The sequence below is a fragment of the Cynocephalus volans genome, chromosome 14 (genome assembly GCF_027409185.1).
Source record: "Cynocephalus volans isolate mCynVol1 chromosome 14, mCynVol1.pri, whole genome shotgun sequence".
NCBI classification, from domain to species: domain Eukaryota; kingdom Metazoa; phylum Chordata; class Mammalia; order Dermoptera; family Cynocephalidae; genus Cynocephalus; species Cynocephalus volans.
Genome location: NC_084473.1, coordinates 54917508 through 54939504, shown reverse-complemented (window position 1 = coordinate 54939504; position 21997 = coordinate 54917508). Strand labels below are relative to the sequence as shown.

The following is a 21997-nucleotide window of genomic DNA, read 5'->3' as shown; positions in this document are numbered from 1 at the left end:
TCCTCAATTTGGGTTTGACTGATATTTTCATACCATCACATTCAGGTTATGCATTTTTGGCTGGGATACCAGAAAAAGAGTGTTGTGTCCTTCTTGGGGCACGTTAGGTCAGCTGTTCCCATTATTGGTGATGTTAACTTTGATAACCTGGTTAAGGTGGTATTCTGAGGCATCAAACTTTCAGACACATACCCCAGCATCCTGTAGATGCTGACATATAGCGTTTCATCATTACCATTTTTTTAGAAGTTATGTAATTTCAAATTGTAGTTCCTCTGCACCCAGGAGTTTAATAGAGGTTTTAGAAATTTTCTCAGAGAAGGAACTTTTTGATTTTTAATTTTGTTACTTTAGTTTTATTGCATTGTGATTAGACAGTGTTGTTTGTATAAAAAAAAAATTGCTCTCTGGAACTTAGAACTTATTGACACTTCTTTTCTGTGACCTAATATGTAATCGTTTTTTTGTGAAAGATTCATGTGTGATTAGAAGGAAAGTATATTTTCTGTTATCACGGTATCTCTTTCCTTTTGAGTGAGCTTCAGTATCTCTTTCGTTTTGAGTGAGCTTCGGTAGTTTGTGTCCTTCAAGGAGTTTGTTCATTTCATATAGGTTTTTGAATTTATTGTCTTAACGTTATTTATAATATTCCCTTATCCTTTTAATGTCTTTAGGATCCGTAATGATGCTCCTTGTATTGGTTATCTTTTGCTACATAACTAATTACTCCAAACTTTAGTGGCTTAAAACAACAAACCTTTATTATCTCACTGTATCTGTGGATCAGGAATTTGAGAGTTCCCAAGCTTTGCCAAGACTTGGGTTATCGAAAGGCTTGACTAGAGTTAGAGGATTTGCTTCCAAGATTGCTCATTCACACAGCTATTGGCTAGAGGCCTCAATTTGTTTCTTCTCTTGATAGGAGGCTTCACCACATGGACCTCCATAGTGTTGCTTGACTGTCATGTCATCACAACATGCCATCTAGTTTCCCCTGAGTGAGTAATACAGTAGAGAGATCAAGCAGAAAGCTGCAGATTGTCCTTTATCCCATAGCTTCTGAAGTCACATATATTTACCTCTGCTTTATTTGTTAGAAGCAAGTCTCTAAGTCCAATACATAATCAAAAAGAATATGAAAGAGTAATGGTTACTCTGTTGATTTGTTGCCTAGATGATCTGTCCAATATTATCATAGAGCAGATGCTTCTGTCTCTCTGGAATGGGCTTTGTGGAGAGAGACATCCTCTTCTTTTCTTTGGTCTCTTCTGGTGACTCTCCTTGTGTCAATGCATTCTAGTGGCTGGCGGACCATCTGCATGGTGGTTGTGGCGTCTAGCCGCTTTTGCAGCAGCCATGGCTACTGTGGTGGCTATGGTGGGCCACCCACGTGGAGGTGATGTTTTTGGCATGTTCCTTGGTGCTGGCAGTGTGCCTAGTTGTGGGAGGGGGTTCTGGTCTCTGGCTCCATGCCTCATGTCCACGGGCAGGCCCCGACGCACTGGCAGTGTGCCTGCACTAGAACTAACTTTTTGTCCTTTGCTTACTTCTAAAATGGGGAACTTCCTGTGAGCACCAGTACTTGAGCTGTGTGGTTTACCTAAATTTCTGCTCTGCTGCTGCTTCCCTAGGGAAGGCTTATTTGTGCAGCTCAAGTTTAAGTGGTTGATTTTATAGGTACTTCCGGCTCTTCAGAGACCCGGTGCACCTGGATTGTGTAGAAACTCTGAGCTGGGCTTGAGTCTTTATCAAACTGCACCCCATGCAATTCTATATTCCTGACCAGTCTCCTCTGAGTGGTCCTATGCTGATTGGGGTACAGATCAGCTGTCCTTGCTGTGCTCCAGTGTTCCCTTGGTGGGCCCGTCTCCCCTGCCACCAGTGCTGCAAAAACTTCCCATGGGACAGGACAGGCCATGCGCCAGTTCCTTGTGATGACCCACCGGCCTCTGAGTGGCTCCTTTTTTTCAGTTGTTGTGGTTCCTTGCTTCTGTGTGTGTGTCCATGGGAACCCAATTAGTGGTCTTGCTGGCCTGGAGGCCACCAAGGCCCTCTTCTCCCCTGCTGCCCCTAAACAACTCCATCTGAAGGGCACAGCTATGGCTTTTACCAGCTTCAGCTCCAAGCGCTCTGCAGCTCCAGCCTTAAAGCAGCCATGGCACGCAATGGTCAGAGTGGTTTTCTCTTTCTCTCATTGTGGCTTCTCCTGCTTTCATGCACTCCATAGATCTCTCCTCCTCTTCCCCTGAGCTCCAGTGGCCCCAGCTTGGCTGTTGTTACCTTTTTGTAGTTGTAAATTGGTTGATTTGTGGAAGAGAGTGACGCTGGGGACCATCTTTGTCAGCTTATTATCTCTGTGTTTGTTTTTTTGTTTTTGTAAGTAGTTGCTTAAAACTTTATAGTATATATCCTAAACTTATTATGGTCTACCTTAAAGTAATATTAGGATTCTGTTTTGTATGCGCTATAGATTTATCAGCAATATAATTTTGTCTCGTTCTTTTTTTTTTTATTTTAATGTTTACAATATGCATCTTTAACTTACCGCAATCTGTTTTCAAGCCTACCACTTGCCTTATAAGAATCTCAGAGCAGTGTACTTCCATTTCTCATTTTCTGGCCTTTGTGCTATTGTTATTCTATACTTTATTTTGTTGTTTCTTTGCATGTTTGGTATTTTTTTTGATTGGAAGCCAGACATTATGAATTCTACCAGTTGCATGCTAGATACTTATATTTTCTAAATATTCTTGGGATTTGTTGTGAGCTGCAGTTAAATTATGTGTAAACAGTTTGATGCTTTCGATTTTACTTTTAAGCTTTATTAGGCAGAGCAAAAGGAGACCTTAGTCTAGGCTAATTCGGCTCTAACAGTGAGGCAACATCCTTCTGAGTGCTCAATTTAATTGCTCCTGTATTACAAAGTTTTCCACTCTGGCTGGTTGAACATGACTATGCCTAGCCTTGTGTGAGCTTCAAGTTTGTTTTGCATATTCCATTCCTGTGGTTCCCCAGCTTTAGGTGGTTTCTCACACCCATTTGGCAAGCAGTACTCACTTGAAGACTCCTTGCAAGTAATCCTCTGAACTTCTCTAGTTTTCTCTGTGTGCAGTTCTCTCCAGGTATCTCTCTCATGTTTGGTACTGTACCTTGTGAATTCCACGTCTTGGTCTCCTCTAATGCACCTCTCTCTTCTCAAGTCAGGGAGAATGTGAAGCTGTGTTTGTTTTTCCATCCCTACCTTACAGCCTGAAAATTCTCTAGGCAGTAAGACCTCTAGCCCAATTTTAGGAATTTTCTCATTTGTTTCCCTTTTTTTTAAGGGTCACTGTTTTGTGCTGCCTATTGTTTAATGTCTGAGAAAGGTTGTTTCATGTATTTTGCCCAATTTTTAAATTAAGGTGGAAGATTAAATCCTGCCCCTGTTATACTCCATCATGGCTAGAAGTAGTTCTCTTCAGTTTCTTAAAATTTCTGTTCCATTCTTTGTTTTTTTGTCTTGCTTTGGGAAGTCGGATGCTGATCTTATTCTGTTTTCCATAAATTATTTGATCTTTTTCTTAGAAGCTCTGGACTTACTCCTTATTTTAAAAATTTGTTTATTAAGATATATGTCAGAGTTGATCATTATGAGTCACTTTTCTCATGTGTCCCTTTATCCTCTGTATGTGGATTTCTAGAAAGTGTGCTTATATTATAATTTTAAATATCCTTTTCTATTATGTTGTTTTCCTTTTCAGTTTCTCCAGTTATATGTATATAGGACTTTCTTTACCTGTTTTTCACTTAACCACTTTTCTCTGATCATCTTTAATTTTTTTCTCATTTGATAATTTTCTTGCTTTTTCTTTGCCCTTTATGATATTTGTATTTAACACTGTTCTTTTGGGCACCTTTTATTTTCCCATTTTAATATAATTTTGTCTTTTTAAAAAATTTTCCTCCCTGAGTTCAGTCAGCATCAGCTCATTCATTTCTTCCTTTTTTTTTCTTTTTAAAATTTTTGGTCTTAGTTTTTGAATTTCTGAATCTCTGTACAAATGCTCACCTAAAGATATTTGATTCAGTATTATAATTTGTTTATGGTTTTTGTTTTGTTCACATGGGGCTGTCATCACCTGAAATGCTTTGATTCTAATTTCTGTTTTTGTTTCATAGTAGCTTTTCATTGATAAAGAAAATATGTTTGTATTTGTGAACGTTTTGTATATTTGCCATAGTTTATATAAGTCCTGGTTCAAGAATGCCCTTTTCTGTTGTTGAAGCAGAGTGCAATTTATTTAATAGATGTTTTTTTGAGGAGTGCTGGGGGGGAGGAGTTGTGTATTTTTATTTTCTCATATAAGAGCCTGAGTTTCCCAGTCTTATTTCTTTTTCTCCTAACACCCAGTTTTCAAAAGTTGTCTCTTCTTGCCTTTGTACTATCTTCTACCCCTACAGTATTCTTTTGCAAGGCCTGTATTCACAAGAAGTCTCCTCCTTGTAGTGCAGTGCTGTGATCTACCAAAATTCTTTATTAAAATTTTTGCACTTAGTGCAATCTCCCCCTTCCCTCTTCATGTATTTTTTCCTGAACTTCCTTGGACTTGCTGCGGGAGCCCCACAGTGGGATCTATTGGAAAGTGGTTTATATTTTTCTTCCTAAAGATAACTTGAAGTTTTGTAGTGTTCTCTATCCTCTGGCTGAAAACATGGGATTTTTTGGTTTTATTTGTTCTAAATATTAGTCTATATAGTTTTTTTGGAGGATGTGTGGGGAGATTCCGGTTTAGGCAACTGTCAGTACTTTTGTTCCCTGCAAGCCTGGAAAATCTGCTTCTCAAGAACAATTAATATTGTTTAGATACTTTAACTACACAAAGCTAATTATGGACATTTTCTTGAATCAAGAAAAGTATTGTGGCATGTGACATGGTGTTTAACCTTTTAAAATGGCTGGGTTTTGCAAATAAGGGACTTTGGAATTTTATTCTTTCAGCTAACAGTATAAATTTCTACAATAGATTAGTTTTTACCATTTTTCATGTAAACTGAGTTCCAGATTGTTCTTACACCTATGTGTGGGAAGTCTATAAAGTTAGGTTAAAGTTACTACATAATATCTTTTAGTGCTTTAATGAAATAGTGAATTATTGTTACTTGACCTTTTGAAAAGGTCAGTAGTACATTTTTTTCATTTTTTTAAAGGACATTTAAATGTAATGAAAGTCAGAACTGTAATATCACCATGAAAGTAAAGGTTATGGGGTACATTTAATTGTGTTCCTCTGTTTTTGAAACTGCTTTGAGGGAGACTGTGCTGAAATTCCACATGGTAATTGTTTTTCGAGAATTTTATTACTCTTTTTCATTTTATACTGTTGGAGTAAAAGATTACATTTCTGTTTGTCTTTTTCTGCTTGTTTCTGCTCAGATTTCATGTGTATTATCCTATTTAAGTTACAAAGTTTAAACTGCTTACCCATTCACTTTCTCAAGAAAGTAAAACTGAATATATTTCTCAGAAGTCTTTTCTTTCCTTAGAAAGACTTGAATAAAATTCCATATATTCAAATGCAATCGTGAATATTTAGATTAAAATAAAGAACTTGACATGTTACTCATTTTATTTATTAAAGATCCACTAGTGTGGGAGTATTAAATATACTCTGATTTATGAAAATATTTCTCTTATGTCTGTATATTTAGATTGTATAAATAAATGTTTTCTTTCTTTCTTTTTTTTTCTTTGTGGCTGGCCCATTTGGTGATCTGAACTTATGAACTTAGTGTTACAAGGCTGTGCTCTAATCGACTGCAGTAACTGGCTAGCCCTCTAAATATATATTCATTTTGTTAAAATTTAGAAAGTAGAAAACATGAAACCTGTAATGCATTATGTATTCTTATTTTACATTGTGATTTTTTTCTTGGGTAATCAAAGCAATTGGAAGGAATTTCCTTTTTCATAAATTTGTTTTTTAAGAAATAACATTTAAATTTCTTTTGTATGTCTGGGTTAACAATTTCATAGTATTTCCTGTGTTTATGAGTGACTTTCTCTTTAAAAACAAAGTCCCATCTGAGTGTTTTGATTTTCCAGTAATTACAAAGTTCCTGACAGACATTTTTGAGTTATTTTTTCCTCAAATATAATATTTTATTGCTTGTATTTTGACAAGTATGAGGATTTGGATAAATTTGATGCCTTTTAGAAAAGAAAGGAAAATACTGTTTTTTCAGTATGACTTTATGTTTAACATCTGTTAGAATTAAGTGAAAGATGGAAATTTGATTGAACCTTTTCAATATTTTCCACAGGGAAGAGACTTCCACCTTAGAATACTGTTGCCTGAAGATTTGCAACTGAAGAATGCAAGGTGATATGGTATTTAGTTATATACATGCATCTTGGTGGGATGTGCAGTTAATCTGGTAAAAAATGATTATTTCTAGAGTTTTGCCTAAAATGCTCATTAGTCAACTAGAAGCATTTTTTCCAAACTTATTGTGGCATTTATAAATAATTTTTCCTGGTACTGAAGTACTTTTCAATGGTAACACATTAATTCTTCATTTTTTTTTTTTTTTCCATTTAAAGCAGTAAACAGCAGTTGTGTATACTTTACTAACAGGTGCTGAATAGGAGTATGAAGAGAGAATATAAGAGGATTATAATACTTTTTCCCCAACTTTTGACTGATATTATTTGTGGGCATATTCATTCTATGGGATGACCCACACTAGTTCAGTCCTAATATAAATTAGGTACCAACATTAACTGGTAGAGACAACTAGTCAGGAGATGAGACTGGAAATTTAGGTACCACCCAAAATCTCAATTTGCTTCTAAATATCTCTGGAATGGAGCAGACAAAAAGGAATCAAAAGATATTTTTGAGTAGAATCCAGAAGATTTTGTGGCTGATTGGAAGTGGAGGAGAGAAAAAGGAGTGGAGAATGCTTTTCAGGTTCCTGCCTCAGGTCACTAAGCTAGAGAAGAGGTCACAGATGGACAAGTGGAAGGGAGATTGTTTTAAGGCATATTGGATGTGAAATATCAAGAGGAGTTATTTAGTAGGAAGGCAGTGTATTGGTATAGAATTTGAGTGTGAGACTTGGAGGGGAGATGTATGTGGAAATCCTAGTAGGGATTTAGTGCCCTGAGTGTGAATAGACTTTCCAGTGCCAGTGTCTGTGGGGTGAAAAGAGAAGGCCAGTGACAGGATCTCAAGGGCATACCAACATTTAATGGACTAGTAACTAAAGAGGAACTTAGAGGATGACTAAGGATTGACCAGAAAAGTAAGATGAAAATTTGGTCAGTAGTGTCTCAGAAGCCAAATAAAGAGAGGCTTTCGGAGGAACTGGTTAACAGTGCTGACTGTTGCAAAGAGATCTGGTTGGATATGAATAGGTTTTGTGCACTGGTAGAAGCCAGGTTGTGTTGGGTTTTGGACTGGACTAGTGGGTAGAAAGAAATGGAAACAGTATAAACTACTTTGAAGAAAAGGAGTAACTAGAGTAAGGGGTGCACTCATAGATGAGTTATGATGTTTTTTGAGCAAGTTAATTCATTAAGGACAAAAATTAGTAGAAAATAAGTTAAGGAATCCACAGTAAAGGGATGATTAATGAACTGAAGTTACCAAGTTGGTGGTAAGGGATGGAAAGCACATTTGGAGAGGGGTTACCCATGGACAGTTGAATGCACTACTCTGCCATTAAGAGAGGGTATAGGGGTGTGTGTGAGGGGTAGCAGACCAAGAGTGGAGCGAGTTAGGATGGTTTGAAAAGGTCATCGTTGGGAAAATTCAGGCTTCCTACTTCCAGGTGAGTAAAAGTAATTTCTTAGAGTTGCGTACCTAGCAGTGTTGAGAGCACAGCTGAGGTGAGCCAGTAGGTGGATGAACGTTAACTTATCGCTACTTACACAATTAAATGTATGTATCCTTTTGGTTTTATTATTATCATTATTATTATTGTTGTTGTTATTTTTTTGGTGGCTGGCTGGTATGGACTTTTAGTTTTATTAATCTGGAATGTGAAGAAGATTATATTGCTATATATGCTTGGTTTTGTTTAACATACCTTGGAGTAAAATTTATTTCAATAGAGAACTTTGCTTTGGATATGTTAAAGTTAAAAAAAAAAACAAAAACAGATGACCTGTTTGCATGTCATGTAGTGATTGCAGTTATTTATATTTAGAAATGAAATTAGTACTGACAGTTTGATGACAAGGCTTTCAACAGTGTCAGTGATAAAATTTTATTAACTTGTCAGAATTATGTTTGTCATTCTTTTATATGTATGTGCATGTTTGTGTTAGCATACAAATAAGGTTTTCCTTTTAATTCTGAACAAATGAATAAACCATGTTGTCCCATTAAAATTTTAGATTACTATGTAGTTGGCAGCTGAAAACAATACTTAATGGATATCATCAAATAGTCCAACAGGTAAGTCCTTGAAAAGGTTTATGTTTTAAGAGAGGATAAGAAATTACCAAATTTACTCTTCTTTAAAGACCTGCTTTGCAGAATGTTGTAACAAAATGGTTTCATAGTTGCTGAGTTTTGTAGGTTTCATCTCTATCCCTCAAGTATTTTAAGGATTCATACAGTATATGAAGTGTTTCCTGTCTCAGAATCCTCAGCAGATCTTCATCCATGAAACTTTAGGTTCTTTAAATGCATTCACCCTTAACCATATCCATCACTTCGTGAGTGATTTTTCTGTTGAGACTGAATGGTGGTGGTAGGGGAAAAAAAAAAAATACAGACCCATTAAGAGCTGTAGGATACCTGTGGTAAAAATGGGATTTTAGCTCTAGATTAGCAACAGAAAAGGTGTGGTGGAAATCATGTGTACTTGCATAATGAGAGGAGATAAAGACAGCTTAGGTGAGGTATAGGCAGGATTAACTTAGTTATTCTTAACGTTTAGGTTCCTCTACCTGAAAATTCCTTTAAAGACAAGAGAAACTTAAAAAAAAAAAAAAAAAATCACTGTTACTGAGGCAACTGAAAATAGTGATATGCCTCTTTTAGAAAAATAAATGTTTTTTCTGATTTCCTGTGTTTTCTCTATCTTAAAGGCAGGTATTATCTATGTTAAGTGACAATGACAGTCATTTTCACATAGTTACTGATTCACAAAGAAATGTAAGAGATAACCTATTTGATTTGTAGAATGTAGGCTGTCATGTTGGCGTCATAATTACAGCAGGTTTTTAAAGGGTATGCTTAAATTATTTCTCTTTCTCTCCACTGCCCCCCAATCTCTGTGATGATTTATATTGTATGATAAAGTTTAAGAAATGTGTCTATTGAGATATTTAAAGTCTGAAAAAAATTTGATAATAAAGACTAAGTATAATGATAAGATCTATAACTGTTTTTCTCCAACAATTTACCAAGAGGGTTCCTAGAAATTACTTGGTTCTAGAAACTGATGGGGTTCCTAGGAAAAGTTCCAGGCCCTCCAGTTAGTCAGGTAGAACCTATATTAGTTTGAATTTTTGATTTATTCCAAAGTCCAGGTAAATATCACAATTCTTCCATTTTATCATTTTTAATCTTAGTAAATATAGGCCAGCGGGTCAGCAAACTTTTTCTCTAAAGGACCAGATAGTAAATTTTTCAGGCTTAGTGGGCTCTATGTTTCTGTTGCAACATTACTCAGTTCCTCCCTTTGCCAAAGCAACCATAGACAAAAGGTAAATTAATGGGTGTGGATGCAGTCCAATAAAACTTTGTAAAAAACAGGTATTGAGCTGGATTTAGCCTCTGGGCTGTAGTTTGCAAACCCTTGCTATAATTTATTATTCATCTGTAGTAAACTAAAGGGAAACATACTATATAGATGTGATAGTCAAAGATTTGTTCTGCGAACATGCTCCCACTCAAAGCTATGTTAAGATGTGAATCATATATCTTCATGCATAATTGAAATATTTTAGATTCTTATTTTTCTCATCTGAAAAGAGTGAACAAACTCACATATTAACTTTGTTCAGAACTGTGTGGTCTTAGTGCAGTGCATCATAAAAAGTAACAAAAACACAATATTTTGGTTTCAAGCAGACAAACGATGTATAGAGTTCTATCTAAGAAAACAATGTAAAACTTGAGAATTTTTTTGATTCCTTTTAATTTTATAGTTATTTTATTTTAAGAATGTAGGACTTCTAGGAAACAAAGCCATAACTGTTAAACATTCGTTCTACTTTAGGGGTCATTTCCTTTTTGCTATTTTATTATAACAGATTTTACTTTATTGAATGATTATCTCCTTTTGAATTAATATGGGTTAGTTGGGAAAGGACAAAAATAACAACTATAAGGAGTCTTTAAGGTCAAGGAAAAAATAAAGATAAAAATAGACAATAATAATTGTTAATTCATTGCTCACGAGATTTTTAAAATTGTGAAGATTTGCCTGGTTTTTATACTTTATACTCCTCTTCCCACTCATATCACTGCCATACCACTACTACTTATTTTAAATAATGATGTGGTTTGCTAAATATGGCAGTAAAGAGAGACATGTGAAGTTTTAAGTGACATTCTTACACAATTCAATATATCTCACCAAAATAACAGATTTGAGGGCTTTCATTACTCTTTTAAAATTAAACTGGTAGGAATAGTAGATGATGACTACTACTTTACTTCTTATACTTTAAGATGTAGATATAGCTAGTATTTTTTTCACATTCACTTGGGCTTATATTTAATTTCAGTGAATAGAATATTCATTATATAAATGAAATTAATTAGAAATTTTTTGATCTAGAGAATGCAGCACTCTCCTGATCTAGTGAGCTTTATGATGGAGTTGAAGATGGTTTTGGTAAGGATTTTTTTTCTAACACTGTTACCATATTCTATAAGTCTTGATTTTTTCCTGTAATTCCTTTAAAAACTAACATTACTAGAATTTAAAACTTCTCAACTTCTAGTCATTTAATATTTTGTTGTGTGCATAGGTGTGGATGGTAGTTTACTTAAACTGCATGAGGAACATAACTGTGTATAGGAACCAGTTTGGTTGTATTACAGACTGGGTACCTACCTTGATGCTAGTGTTGGGCAGGTGGTGAAGAAATAAAATGCATGCCTGGTCTGTCAGAGAATTTAACATCTAAGGAGAGATTAAGATATAATATGGTATATAAATAATTTTGTATATAGCTGTAGATTTCTGAAAAACTTGTTAGGCTTCATTACATATATATACAGTTATATAACAGTAGTTGTTTAGTTAATCAATTTTGCTTTAAATGCTTGATTAGTTTATCCTATAGACATTTTATTATTTTCTTAAATATTTTATGACCCAAGTTTTCAACATAAACAAAAGAAGAGGGAAGATTATAATGAATATTCATGGTCCCATGTCCTAACTTCAACATTTTGCCAATCATATTTCGTCTCCTACCTTTTTGAAGGAAAGGGACTGGAGTATTTTAAAGGAAATCTTGGATCTTTTGTCCATTCCTCCATAAATTTGTCAGTGTATATCTCTAACAGCTGAGTGCTTTTTGTTTGTTTTTAAATAACGTATTATAACCCCAATGAAGTTAATGATAATTTCTTATAACTGCTTTGTTTGTATCAGTATCCAGACAAGGTCCACACATTGTATTTAGTTGATACGTATCTTCAGTCTTATATAAGACAAAAAGATAGTTCAATTATAAGAGCATCTACTCTTCACCCCACCTTTTTTTCCCCATGCCATCTGCTTGTTAGATTAAACCAAATTATGTGTACTATAAAATCTCCCACATTCTGGATTTCGTTTGTTAGATATTCCTGGTATCTTAGAACATATTCTTTTACCTTCTTCGATATCTGGCAGTTAGATCTGGAGGTCTCAGCAGATTTGGATTCATTTGTTGTGATACGAATACTTGGTGTTCTGTATGTGTTATTGTATCAGGAGTCACATGATGTCTGATAGTTCCTCTTTTAGTAAAGTTAAGATTAATCCATAGGTTTAGATTCACTCAATGTAAAGTTTCTCATCAGCCTATCACCCAGTGATTTTAGTATCCAGTGATAATCATTGCCTACATCCACTATTTCATTAGGGTTGACAAATGGTGATTTTTAAAATACCATCATTTGCATTTATTGAAAATCTTCTATAGAACATAACTTCCCCATATTAGTTAATTTGAGGTACAGATCATACTGGACAGATACGATAAGTGCTTATTTTTTTTCTCTTTTTTTAAAAAGTCAATTTATAGAACAATGAGTTGGTACTGAGCAACTGTCACAGGGAACTAAAGATTTTTTTTTAGTAGTATTATAAACTCATGGATTTTTGCATATTTGATTAAGTTTAATCCATTGTGGTCATTTTCTTTTTGATGCTTAAATTATCCCATTTTTGGTCAGCATAAGCCCCTTCATGTTGGTTCCTGAGTTCTTTTAATATAACCCAAGCTTCTTTGCTTTCTGACACCAGTTGTCCCAGGCTCATTTATTCATCCTGTTCCAGAGCTGTAATCAGCCATTTCTCCAAAGAGCCATGATATCTTTCTGGGAAATGGTATTTGCATGTCATAGTCTGGAAACTGGAGTGTTTAATTTCTAGGACTTTTCAGTGGACAGTTAGGAGAAAATACTTTTTAGAAAGAGTATAATTAATCATGAGTTCATATTGATATTTCCATTTCAAATTTGGCATTATCAGGTTTTTACTTCTTTGCTTCTTATACTTGTATCTCTTTTACTCTATTTTTTTGTTATGTTTTGCTTGTTATGTTTTACTTATACTTTTCCTATCTATATATTTATATATTTGTTTATATCAAAATTAAAATACCAATATCGCTACTAACAACTGAAAGCAATTTGATATTTCTTTGTGATTCTTTTTGAGACGTTTTTATTCTTAGCAGCAGGTACCACATACTGAGAGCTTAATTGCTTGATCTTTTTCTGAGTCCTTTTTTTAATTCTCATAACAATCCTTTGAGGTAGGGCTTTAATAAAATGTTTGGAATAAAGAGTTTAGAATCAATTTCTCAAGTTTAAATTTTAATTTATGAATTTATAAACCTTAATAAAGTTTGTCAAAATTATAAATTTCATCAAATGCCATAATATAATCTTAAAAAAGGTAGGGTGAAGAAATGAAGCATGTTTGGCATCCCTTTGACACTGGAGAAAAGTTTAAAAATTTTCTTTTATCTTTTTATTGTAATTTTAGTAAGCTTGACAAATATAAGGACTAAGGGAGATGGAGTAAAACTATATATATACCATGTCCCATTACGCTCTTATTACTGAGAATAACTTTATTAGGTTATAAGTCACAGCTCTGTTGGTCATTTAATTTTGAAGAACCACATTAGTTTAAAACTAAAGTAAAATATTGAGATTGCTCTCTGATTTACAATATTCTATTTAGTACATTAGTTATTGCAATTCTGAATAAAAACAAGATCCTATATTTTAGTTTTCGTTAGAAATTATGAACCAAGCTGGTGATTTCATTACTCATTTAAGATAGTGTACCTAAAAATGTAAGAATTATTAGTTTATTTCTTAAGCTGTGTTGTTAGTAAAAGGGTTTCTATAATATAATCACCATATTGAAAATGATGCCCAAATGAAATCAATAGTTGTTGAATTTATTCAGGAAATTTTGTAAATCTCTCATGGAGTTTCCTAGTAATAACTAGGCATATAGTGGGAGTTCAGTATATACTGAATAAATAAAAATTACCTTTACTTTAAAAGAACCCTGTGAGGTAGGTTATTTTAGAGTTGAACCATTGAGAACCTAAGGCCTCAAAACTAGGAACTGTTAAAGTCAGCGTTTAAAGCCTCTGTTTGTAAAAACCTTTCTACTGTGTACCTTTGCCGTTTCTGAAGAACATGTTGCTTTTCTGCCTTTGCTTTTTTTCCTGTTACGGTTCTACATCAGGAGTAACTTGTCTGACTTGAGGTAGAAGGCAGAGTTTACAAATGTTGTATACCTAGGATTGAAATACTTTTTTGTTTTTATCCAGTTTTATTTTTACCTTCAATGTTTGTGGATAGCAGTAATTACTATTTCTGAATAAAAATAGAAATCTCAAAAGAAATACTCTGTGTAGCTGTTAAACTATAGGAACTATATTAACTCATTTAATTTAGTAACTAGTAGAGGATAGTCTTAGTAGAAATTTACTTTTGTGGACCATCAGGTTATTTTTAGATAATATTAGGTATTTCAGTCATAAAAAAAGACCATATATGCCTTGTTTTTTAAGAGCTTATTCTCTAATTAATCAATATTGACATTCTTGGCTTTATGAATCTTTCATAGTTTTTTCATCCTAAAGCAGATTCAGAACTAGATTGAAGTAATTCCAGTTAAGAGTCCTGATTTTGAAATGCTTTTTCATAGAACCTAGAACCTATTCTTTCTAATATGACCTCAATTTAATAGTATCCTATTCTTGTTAAAAGAAAAAGTATAAGGACTAATAGAATAAATATATACTTGAAGGTATAACACCAAGGTCAAGGATTCAGATTCCTGTACTGGCCAGCTGTCCAAAGGGGGGGAAAAAAAAATATATATATATATATATATGTGTGTGTGTGTGTGTGTGTGTGTACACACACACACACAAATTTAAAGGAATAAAAATGTCAACCTTATATGAGCGTTGCATTTATCAGAAATGTTCATAATTTTTTGACTTGTTCCCATCTGGTTTTGTTATTTATTGTGGCTGATTTATTATTTTCTTTTCTTTCTTTACTTTTTATAATGTCTTTTGATAATCCCAGCCTTATAAACATGTAATTAGTAGATTTATTTTTACTTTACAAATAAGATAATTGATGTTTGTATTGCATGTAAAAAATGTAAATTTTAGTTTTGGTTGGGGGAACATAAACCATTTTAAAGGCATCATAGGTGGGCCTAATAGGGAAAGGGACTGTGATCTAGCTAGATGGATGGCAAAATACTTAGACTTACCCGGTTGAGGAGTAATACAGAACGTAAGTCTAAGTCAGTGAAAGAAATTAGCAGGTAGGTCTTTATTGTGATAAGGAGGGGTTCTTATTTGTTAGAATGTAGTTTATACATATATGTCGATCTAGGCAATGTACTTAGAGTTCAGGGTTTTCTTTAAAGGCACTTTTTTCTTTTTTAATATCAAACATTATACCCATGGAAGTAGAAAGATAGTGAAGGCTTGAAGATGAACCCCCCCCCTCCATTTCTGATAGGCATATTAGTCCAGGAGAATATTAAAGTCTTAGGTTCTTTTCATGGTGTAAAAATTGACATTTTACATCATCTTCAGTTCTGTCCTTTAACTTCTGCATATCTCTTTTTCTTGAGAAAGGGAATGAGTCAGCTAGATTTTCTATAAAAATAGTGGGCACTTTGGTTAGGCACTAAGAAGATTATGAAATTGTGTTTTGTATTTCGTAGTCAGGTACTAACAGTTCGTTGTCTGACATTCCACAACTGATTCAAGTTTTTTTCTTTTAAACAGGAAGTTGCTTTAAAGAATAGACAAGACCTATGTGCACTTCCTCCTCCTCCCCAGTTCTACTCCAGCCTTATTGAAGAGATAGAAACTCTTGGTTGGGATAAGTATGTCTATTTTCAAATATGTTTTAGAAATACCTTTGTTTAATTTCAATTTAATATATTTCTAATTTTAGCAATTTATTTTATACCTGTTTTTAGTCATAGGTTTCATTGTAATTAGAGTATCTGATCCGTATTGTTGCTATGAATTAAAGGGCAAGATAGCATCCTAAAAAATTGACCTACAAAGTAAAATGCTAAGTATAATTTGGAAAAAATGGCATTTTTATGTACATAGTAAGATGTTACCTTAATATGTTTACTGAATGTACATTATTCTAAATGTTACTAAATTATCTGTGTTTGAAAAGTGATGCTTAGAAACAAAGAAATTGGAAAAATTGCGGTATTTTTGAAATATATGTAGTTGTTTTTGGTTAACATACAATTTAGCCTGTCTAAATTTAAATATATATGTGTGTGTGTGTGTGTGTATATATATATATATAAAACGTTTTAAATGCTTTTGTAATTCAAGTAGTGAATTTTAGTAACTAGGGTTTGAAAGAATCATCTAGATTTCCTTGAAAAAACTGATGCATAAAGAAACTTGAAAAGAAAAACAACAACAAAAAAAGAAACTTGTAACAGGTTTAGTAGATGGGTATACAGATTTTTAAACTTAATCCTTATACCACCTGGAAAAAATCTGGCGATTTGTGTTATTGTTGCAGAATTTAGCTCCCTTTTTAGCGTGGGTACTTTGAAACATTACATTTTATTATTAGGTGTATTATGAAGTGGCAGTAAAGATATGCCAGTTTAGCTCTTCTTACTTCTTAACCACTATTAATAGTATTTTAGTATTCCATTTATTATTTCAGTTTAGATTGCTCTGTTGATTACTAAGATAAATCAAAGGCTTTTAGTTACCATGTGGAATGTGGAATCTTTCACCACTAAGTCTTTCTGAATGTATTTAAAACATTTTATTATTCATCTGTTTGTTACTCTTTAGCTATTTTCTGTGATTGGCCTTTTGATAGCTAACCTAAAAAGAACCAGAAAATCAAATAGCCTTTTAAAAGAAAACAAGAATGTATTTTAAGTGCAGAATATATGTCCTTTAATGTATTTACACCATTATCTGGTAGCTGAAGAAAAACTAGATAGAGTAGAAACATAAAACATATTTTAGAGTCCCAACTTACTCCCATAGAAATTTTGTTTCTAGAAGTGATAAATGCAGTGAGAATATAAGAAAAAGATGCAGGATTCTTTTCGTTTGATCATGCCTCCTCCTTCCTTTTATAATTCCTTATAAGCCTTTTACTTAGAACCGTTCTCCCTCTTATCCACAGATCAGTTTTTCCTTTTTCTCCCCACTGAATTTGAATGAGTGGGCCGTACCTCTTTTGGGGCACATCTATGCAAAGATAGGTTGACCATTCTTATAGGTATGGGCTTTAGCAAGACCTCTTAATTTTTAATACGTTCTTTTTAGTCTTACTGTCTTCCTGATTAATAGTCAAAGTATATAAATCTGTATGTAGGAGCCCTGAGTATTTATACTCTGGTTCTTGGAAAATAATTATAACTTCAAATTTCAGCTGTTTAAAACTTACTAAAATCATGATTGCAGGTAATAGTGTTTCATTATAGATGGATTGCTTAATCCAGTTATTTTAAAGTCTGTGTAATCGTTGTTTTATATGTTTTCCAAATTTTACCTTTGGATCTTAGAAATGAGCTGAATTATTTTGGTCTCATAATTGTTCTTGAACATTCCACTGACATGCATTTAGGAATGATTTTATGTTTGGAGATCTTGCATTTTAGGATACAGAACTATCTTCATGAGAAATCATGAAAGAAGTTTCCTCCCATTTCGATGTTGAAAAAGTCATGCTTCTCCTGAATATCCGGCCTTATTTAGTGAATAATATGAATCTTTTAATTGATTATGCTTGTTTTGACTTGGATCCTGGGAAGCTTAGTGTCTAATTTTTGGACCACTTCTAAGAGCCATGCTGGATATAACATTTACATTTCTGTATGCTAATGTTATCCTGGCTTTTGTTCTCCTGCTATTTTTCTCTTTTAGGTTTTTGTTTTCTCTTTTTTTTTTTTTGGTAAACTGCCTTAAATCTTTTATGGAATGAGTGGTATTAAAAATAAAAAGTATTCTCAATCTTTTGCAGCCTGGCTTTCATTCTGACATCCTCACTGAAATTGTATTCATAAAGACTGCCATTTATGTTCTTTTGACAAGTCCAATGATCTTTATTGACTTTTTCTAGTATTTGATACTAGTAACCAACTTTTCCTTCTTAAAACTCTTTTTATCTTTTATGACCATTGTAGATTCTTCTTTCTCTTTCTTTTCTTTTAATGTCTTTAATGTGATTCACATGTTTTTCTTCCTTTTCCTAAATGTGGGTGTTCCTTCATGGTTCCTTTCTTTTCTTCCCTCATAAAACTTAGCCATTCATCTATCTCCTCTATGTATGTAGCTCTGACTTCCAGATTTCTAGTGTTTCTATCAAGTTCCATAAAAACATTTTGCATTAACAGGTTGACTTTATTACCTCAAACAAATAAATCCCATCACCATCCCCTCCATCTTCAAAAAACCCAACAAACAACTTTACCAAAGTTTTTCTCTGTCATCTATGCCTTGGTTCCAGACATGGCTTCAACTGTGTGGGCTAGAACACTTGTTGACTCTCTCCATTTATTTCTAGTCAGTTATCAAGCCATTCCTAAAGTTGTTATGGTGAAAAGTTATCTGTTTGATAAGAAAGTCTATCTAATTTTGAATAGCTCTAATTATTGCATTGGTCTGTCTCTAGTTCCTTTTATTCTTTTTTGACAGAACAGTTTACCCCCTTTGGCACCCACAATTGAAAGTAATATAATCATTCCTCAATTAGCAAATATATTCCAAAGCTTGTATGTTTGATATATGGATATCAAGACACATTCCTGTAGAAATTTCTTAAGTGGAAATCCTAACCTACGAAGACCTATTTTGTGACCGAAATTTAGCTGTTGGAATCGCTTTAAAAAATACTATGAAGAACAGAGGTGATAGTGTATTTCATGAAATAGGAGGAATAAAAACCCCTTTTGCTCATCTATTTTCTTGAGCAACAGGCTGACCATAGGCAGATGTATGAAATAAATGATGTTTTGTTTTTTTTTTAACCTATTCCTGTTTCCCACCTGTGGACCCTTTAAGCTTCAGAGTCCCAGTGGTCATATTCTGCTTGCACCTTGCCTTCTTCCCTCACTTCCTCTAGATTTCCACATCTCCCAGTAGATCTTGGTTTCTTCCCCTTAAGTTATTAATTGATTTTTTTTAATAAATAAACTGGAGAACTCTATATTCAGTGCTGTTGATTTTTTGATTGCTTTGAATTCAAATGTATCGCATTTTTTGCTTTTACTTAAAAATAATTTTAATAAAGAAATTAAAAGATAATGCATGCTCATAACTAATTAAAACAGTACAAATAGTATAAAGTGAAATGTGACTCCTGCTTTACCCCGAACTCCAAGCTTTCCATTTTCCTTTCAGATACATGTTCAGTTTTTTGTTTTCTGGAGATATTTATGTATATACAAATATATCAGCACATGTAATGTTTTAAAAAGTCTCATTTTATTACTGTATTAACAGGGATAGATTATGCATACCTTCACCTTTCAAAGACATTGCCAAACTTTTCCAAAATGTTTTTACCAATTTATACTCTATCAGTGTGTAAGAGTTCCATTTGCTTCACATCCATGCTAACACTTGATATTGACAGTTTATAGGGTTATTACATTGAGTATGATTAGTCCCTCATGCCTGATAAAACTGAGCACCTTCTCATGTGTACATTGACCATTTGGATATCTTCATTTGTGAAGTGGTTGAAATTTTTTGCGTATTTTTCTCTTAGCTTGTTTGTCTTATTATTATCAGTTTGTGACAGTCCTTTATTCCCTTGTATATTCTGGATAGGAGTCCTCGGTCAGATATTTGTATGAAAAATATGTTGTCTCACTCTAAATTGCCTTTTTAGTTTTAATGTTGTCAGTGAAATAACTGAAGTTATTTTAATGTAGTCCAGTTTATATATATATATATATATATATGCATATATATATATTCCTTTCATGATTAGCACTTCTGGTGTACTATTTAAGAAATATTTGCTTACCCCAGCATTGCCCTGCCAATTTCTACATAAGCTCTACTGGATTTTTTATTTGGATTGAACTGAATAAATAGATTAATTTATGGAAAATTAACATCTTTACAATACTGAGACTTCCAGTCCATGGTATATATATCCTTTTGCTTTTTTAGTTTCTTTTAATTTCTCTGAATAACATTTTTGTATTTTTCTGTGTTCAGATTTTGTGCGTCTCTTACTAGATTTATTTAGTTACTATATGTTTTTTAAATGCTTTTGTAAATGATATCCCTTTATAAAATGCCACTTTTATATTTTTGATGCTTGTATATAGCAATACAATTGATTTTATATATTGATTTTTGTATGCAGAGATCTTCCTAAATTATCAATTCTAATAATATATCAGTTGATTATATTGGAATTTCCAAGCTCCCAATCATCTATAATGCAAATAACAATAGTTTTATTTCTTATTTTTCAGGTATTACGTCTTTCATTTCTTTCTTGCATTATTGTATTAGCTATGAACTCTTGTAAACTTTTGAATAGAAGTTATTATAACAAGCATTTTATCTTGTTTCCAGTTTCAGTGCATATTTCAATATTTGACCCTGAATCTGATGCTTATCATGGTTTTTAAAATATTTTTTTTATTAGATTAAGGAAGTTTTCTTTTTGTTTGCTAAGTTTTATTATGAATGTATGTGGAGTTATCTCAAATACATTTTTAGCTTTATCTGAGTGATCACATGACATTTCCTCCTCCTGTTTTTGTTGTTGTAGTCAATGTGGTGGATTATCATAATTGATTTTTGGATGTTACACCAATCTTGTTTTCTTGGAATACCCAACATGGCTAGGATATATTATTACATTTACAAAGTTAATCTTATGTTATCATCATCGGATTGACGTAAAGGTTATGCTGACCTCATACAAAGTATGAGGACTTGTTCCCTATCTCTGTTCTCTGGAGGATTTTTGAAAGATTGCTTTTACTTTTTCCTTAAATATTTAGAAGAATTCACAAGTGAAGCCATTTGGGTCTCGAGGGTATCTGAATTTCTTTAATTGATACGATTGATTAGATTTTCTATTTCTTGTTTCGAGTTTGCTTAGATATGCTTTTTGTTGAGTTGGTCAGTAAATTTTAGAAAAACATAGTTCATAATGTTCTCTATTGTTTTTTTTTTGCATTTGCCCTTATTTTAATTTTATTAGCATACAACATTTAATAATTGGGTAATATTTACTTCCTAGAGTTAATGTGAGGACTGAATAAAATGGCAGTTGTGAAAGTGCTTAGCAGATCTTGCTCTCAGTAAAGACTCAACATTCCTTTCTAACTTTGTAATATACCGGAAACTGTCTTACAAATAGGTGTTAGTGATCTCTGTCATATCCATTTTAATATATGACATAACAAGATAGTATGCTAATATCTTTTAGAACACATTTGTTTTTTCCTATTCTCCTATCCTGCAGACATTTATAAATAAAAAGTATCCTATCTGAGTTGCATTGTCAGGTTGCTGTCCATGAATTGTTTCTTGTTGAATGTGTGCTCACACATAGCAACTGTATATTGCTACTCACCACACACCAAGAATGAGAGAAACAGCAGCAGACTGGAGCTCATAATAAAGCAAAACAAACCACAATTTAAATAAAAATCTCTTCTATTTTTTTTAACTAGAAGGAAAATAATTTGCATAAAGTTGTGATTTGATAGTCTATCTCAATGAAAATATTTGGAAATGACTTCCCTCCTCATCATCCTTAATTTACTGATTAGGACCTAGTACATGCAAACATTGTGGAGAGGAGTTCATTTTTTCTCTTGGATGAAACAGAGTGAGCTGAGGACTGATATAATAATACATAGTTGCAAATCCCTGTGTTCACCGTGTGTTTCTGACAAATGTCCTTAAAGATGATAATTTTTAAGAAAAGAATCAGACATGACTACTTTTATTTGTCAGGTAAAAAAACTAATCGTAGTAACTAGTTTGCTCTGGATTACTCAGTAGTCTATATCATATCTTATTCTGTTGCTCAAACTATTTTAGCACATTCAAGTTAAAGACTGGTCATTGGGGCATTTGAGTTTCACAAGGAGGGCATTATATATCTGAACTAAGCATCCCTTGTACTTATTATCATGAATATGCACTATATACTTGGGCTTCCATGTCCTCCTAAAAACAAAACCTATTGGAACACCATTTTATGGTTCCTAGAATTGCTTTGCATTTACATTTTTAAAA

General features: G+C 33.2%; 1 protein-coding gene across 1 annotated transcript in view; it reads left to right on the top strand.

Moving 5' to 3' along the window:
• Positions 1 to 21997, top strand: part of FANCL (FA complementation group L) — a 71473-nt gene that overhangs the window by 2587 nt on the left and 46889 nt on the right. The window contains exons 2-5 of the mRNA XM_063077876.1: positions 6301 to 6359; positions 8381 to 8441; positions 10780 to 10836; positions 15503 to 15603. Coding sequence (XP_062933946.1) covers positions 6301 to 6359; positions 8381 to 8441; positions 10780 to 10836; positions 15503 to 15603 — 278 coding nt within the window. The remainder of the gene's footprint in view (positions 1 to 6300; positions 6360 to 8380; positions 8442 to 10779; positions 10837 to 15502; positions 15604 to 21997) is intronic.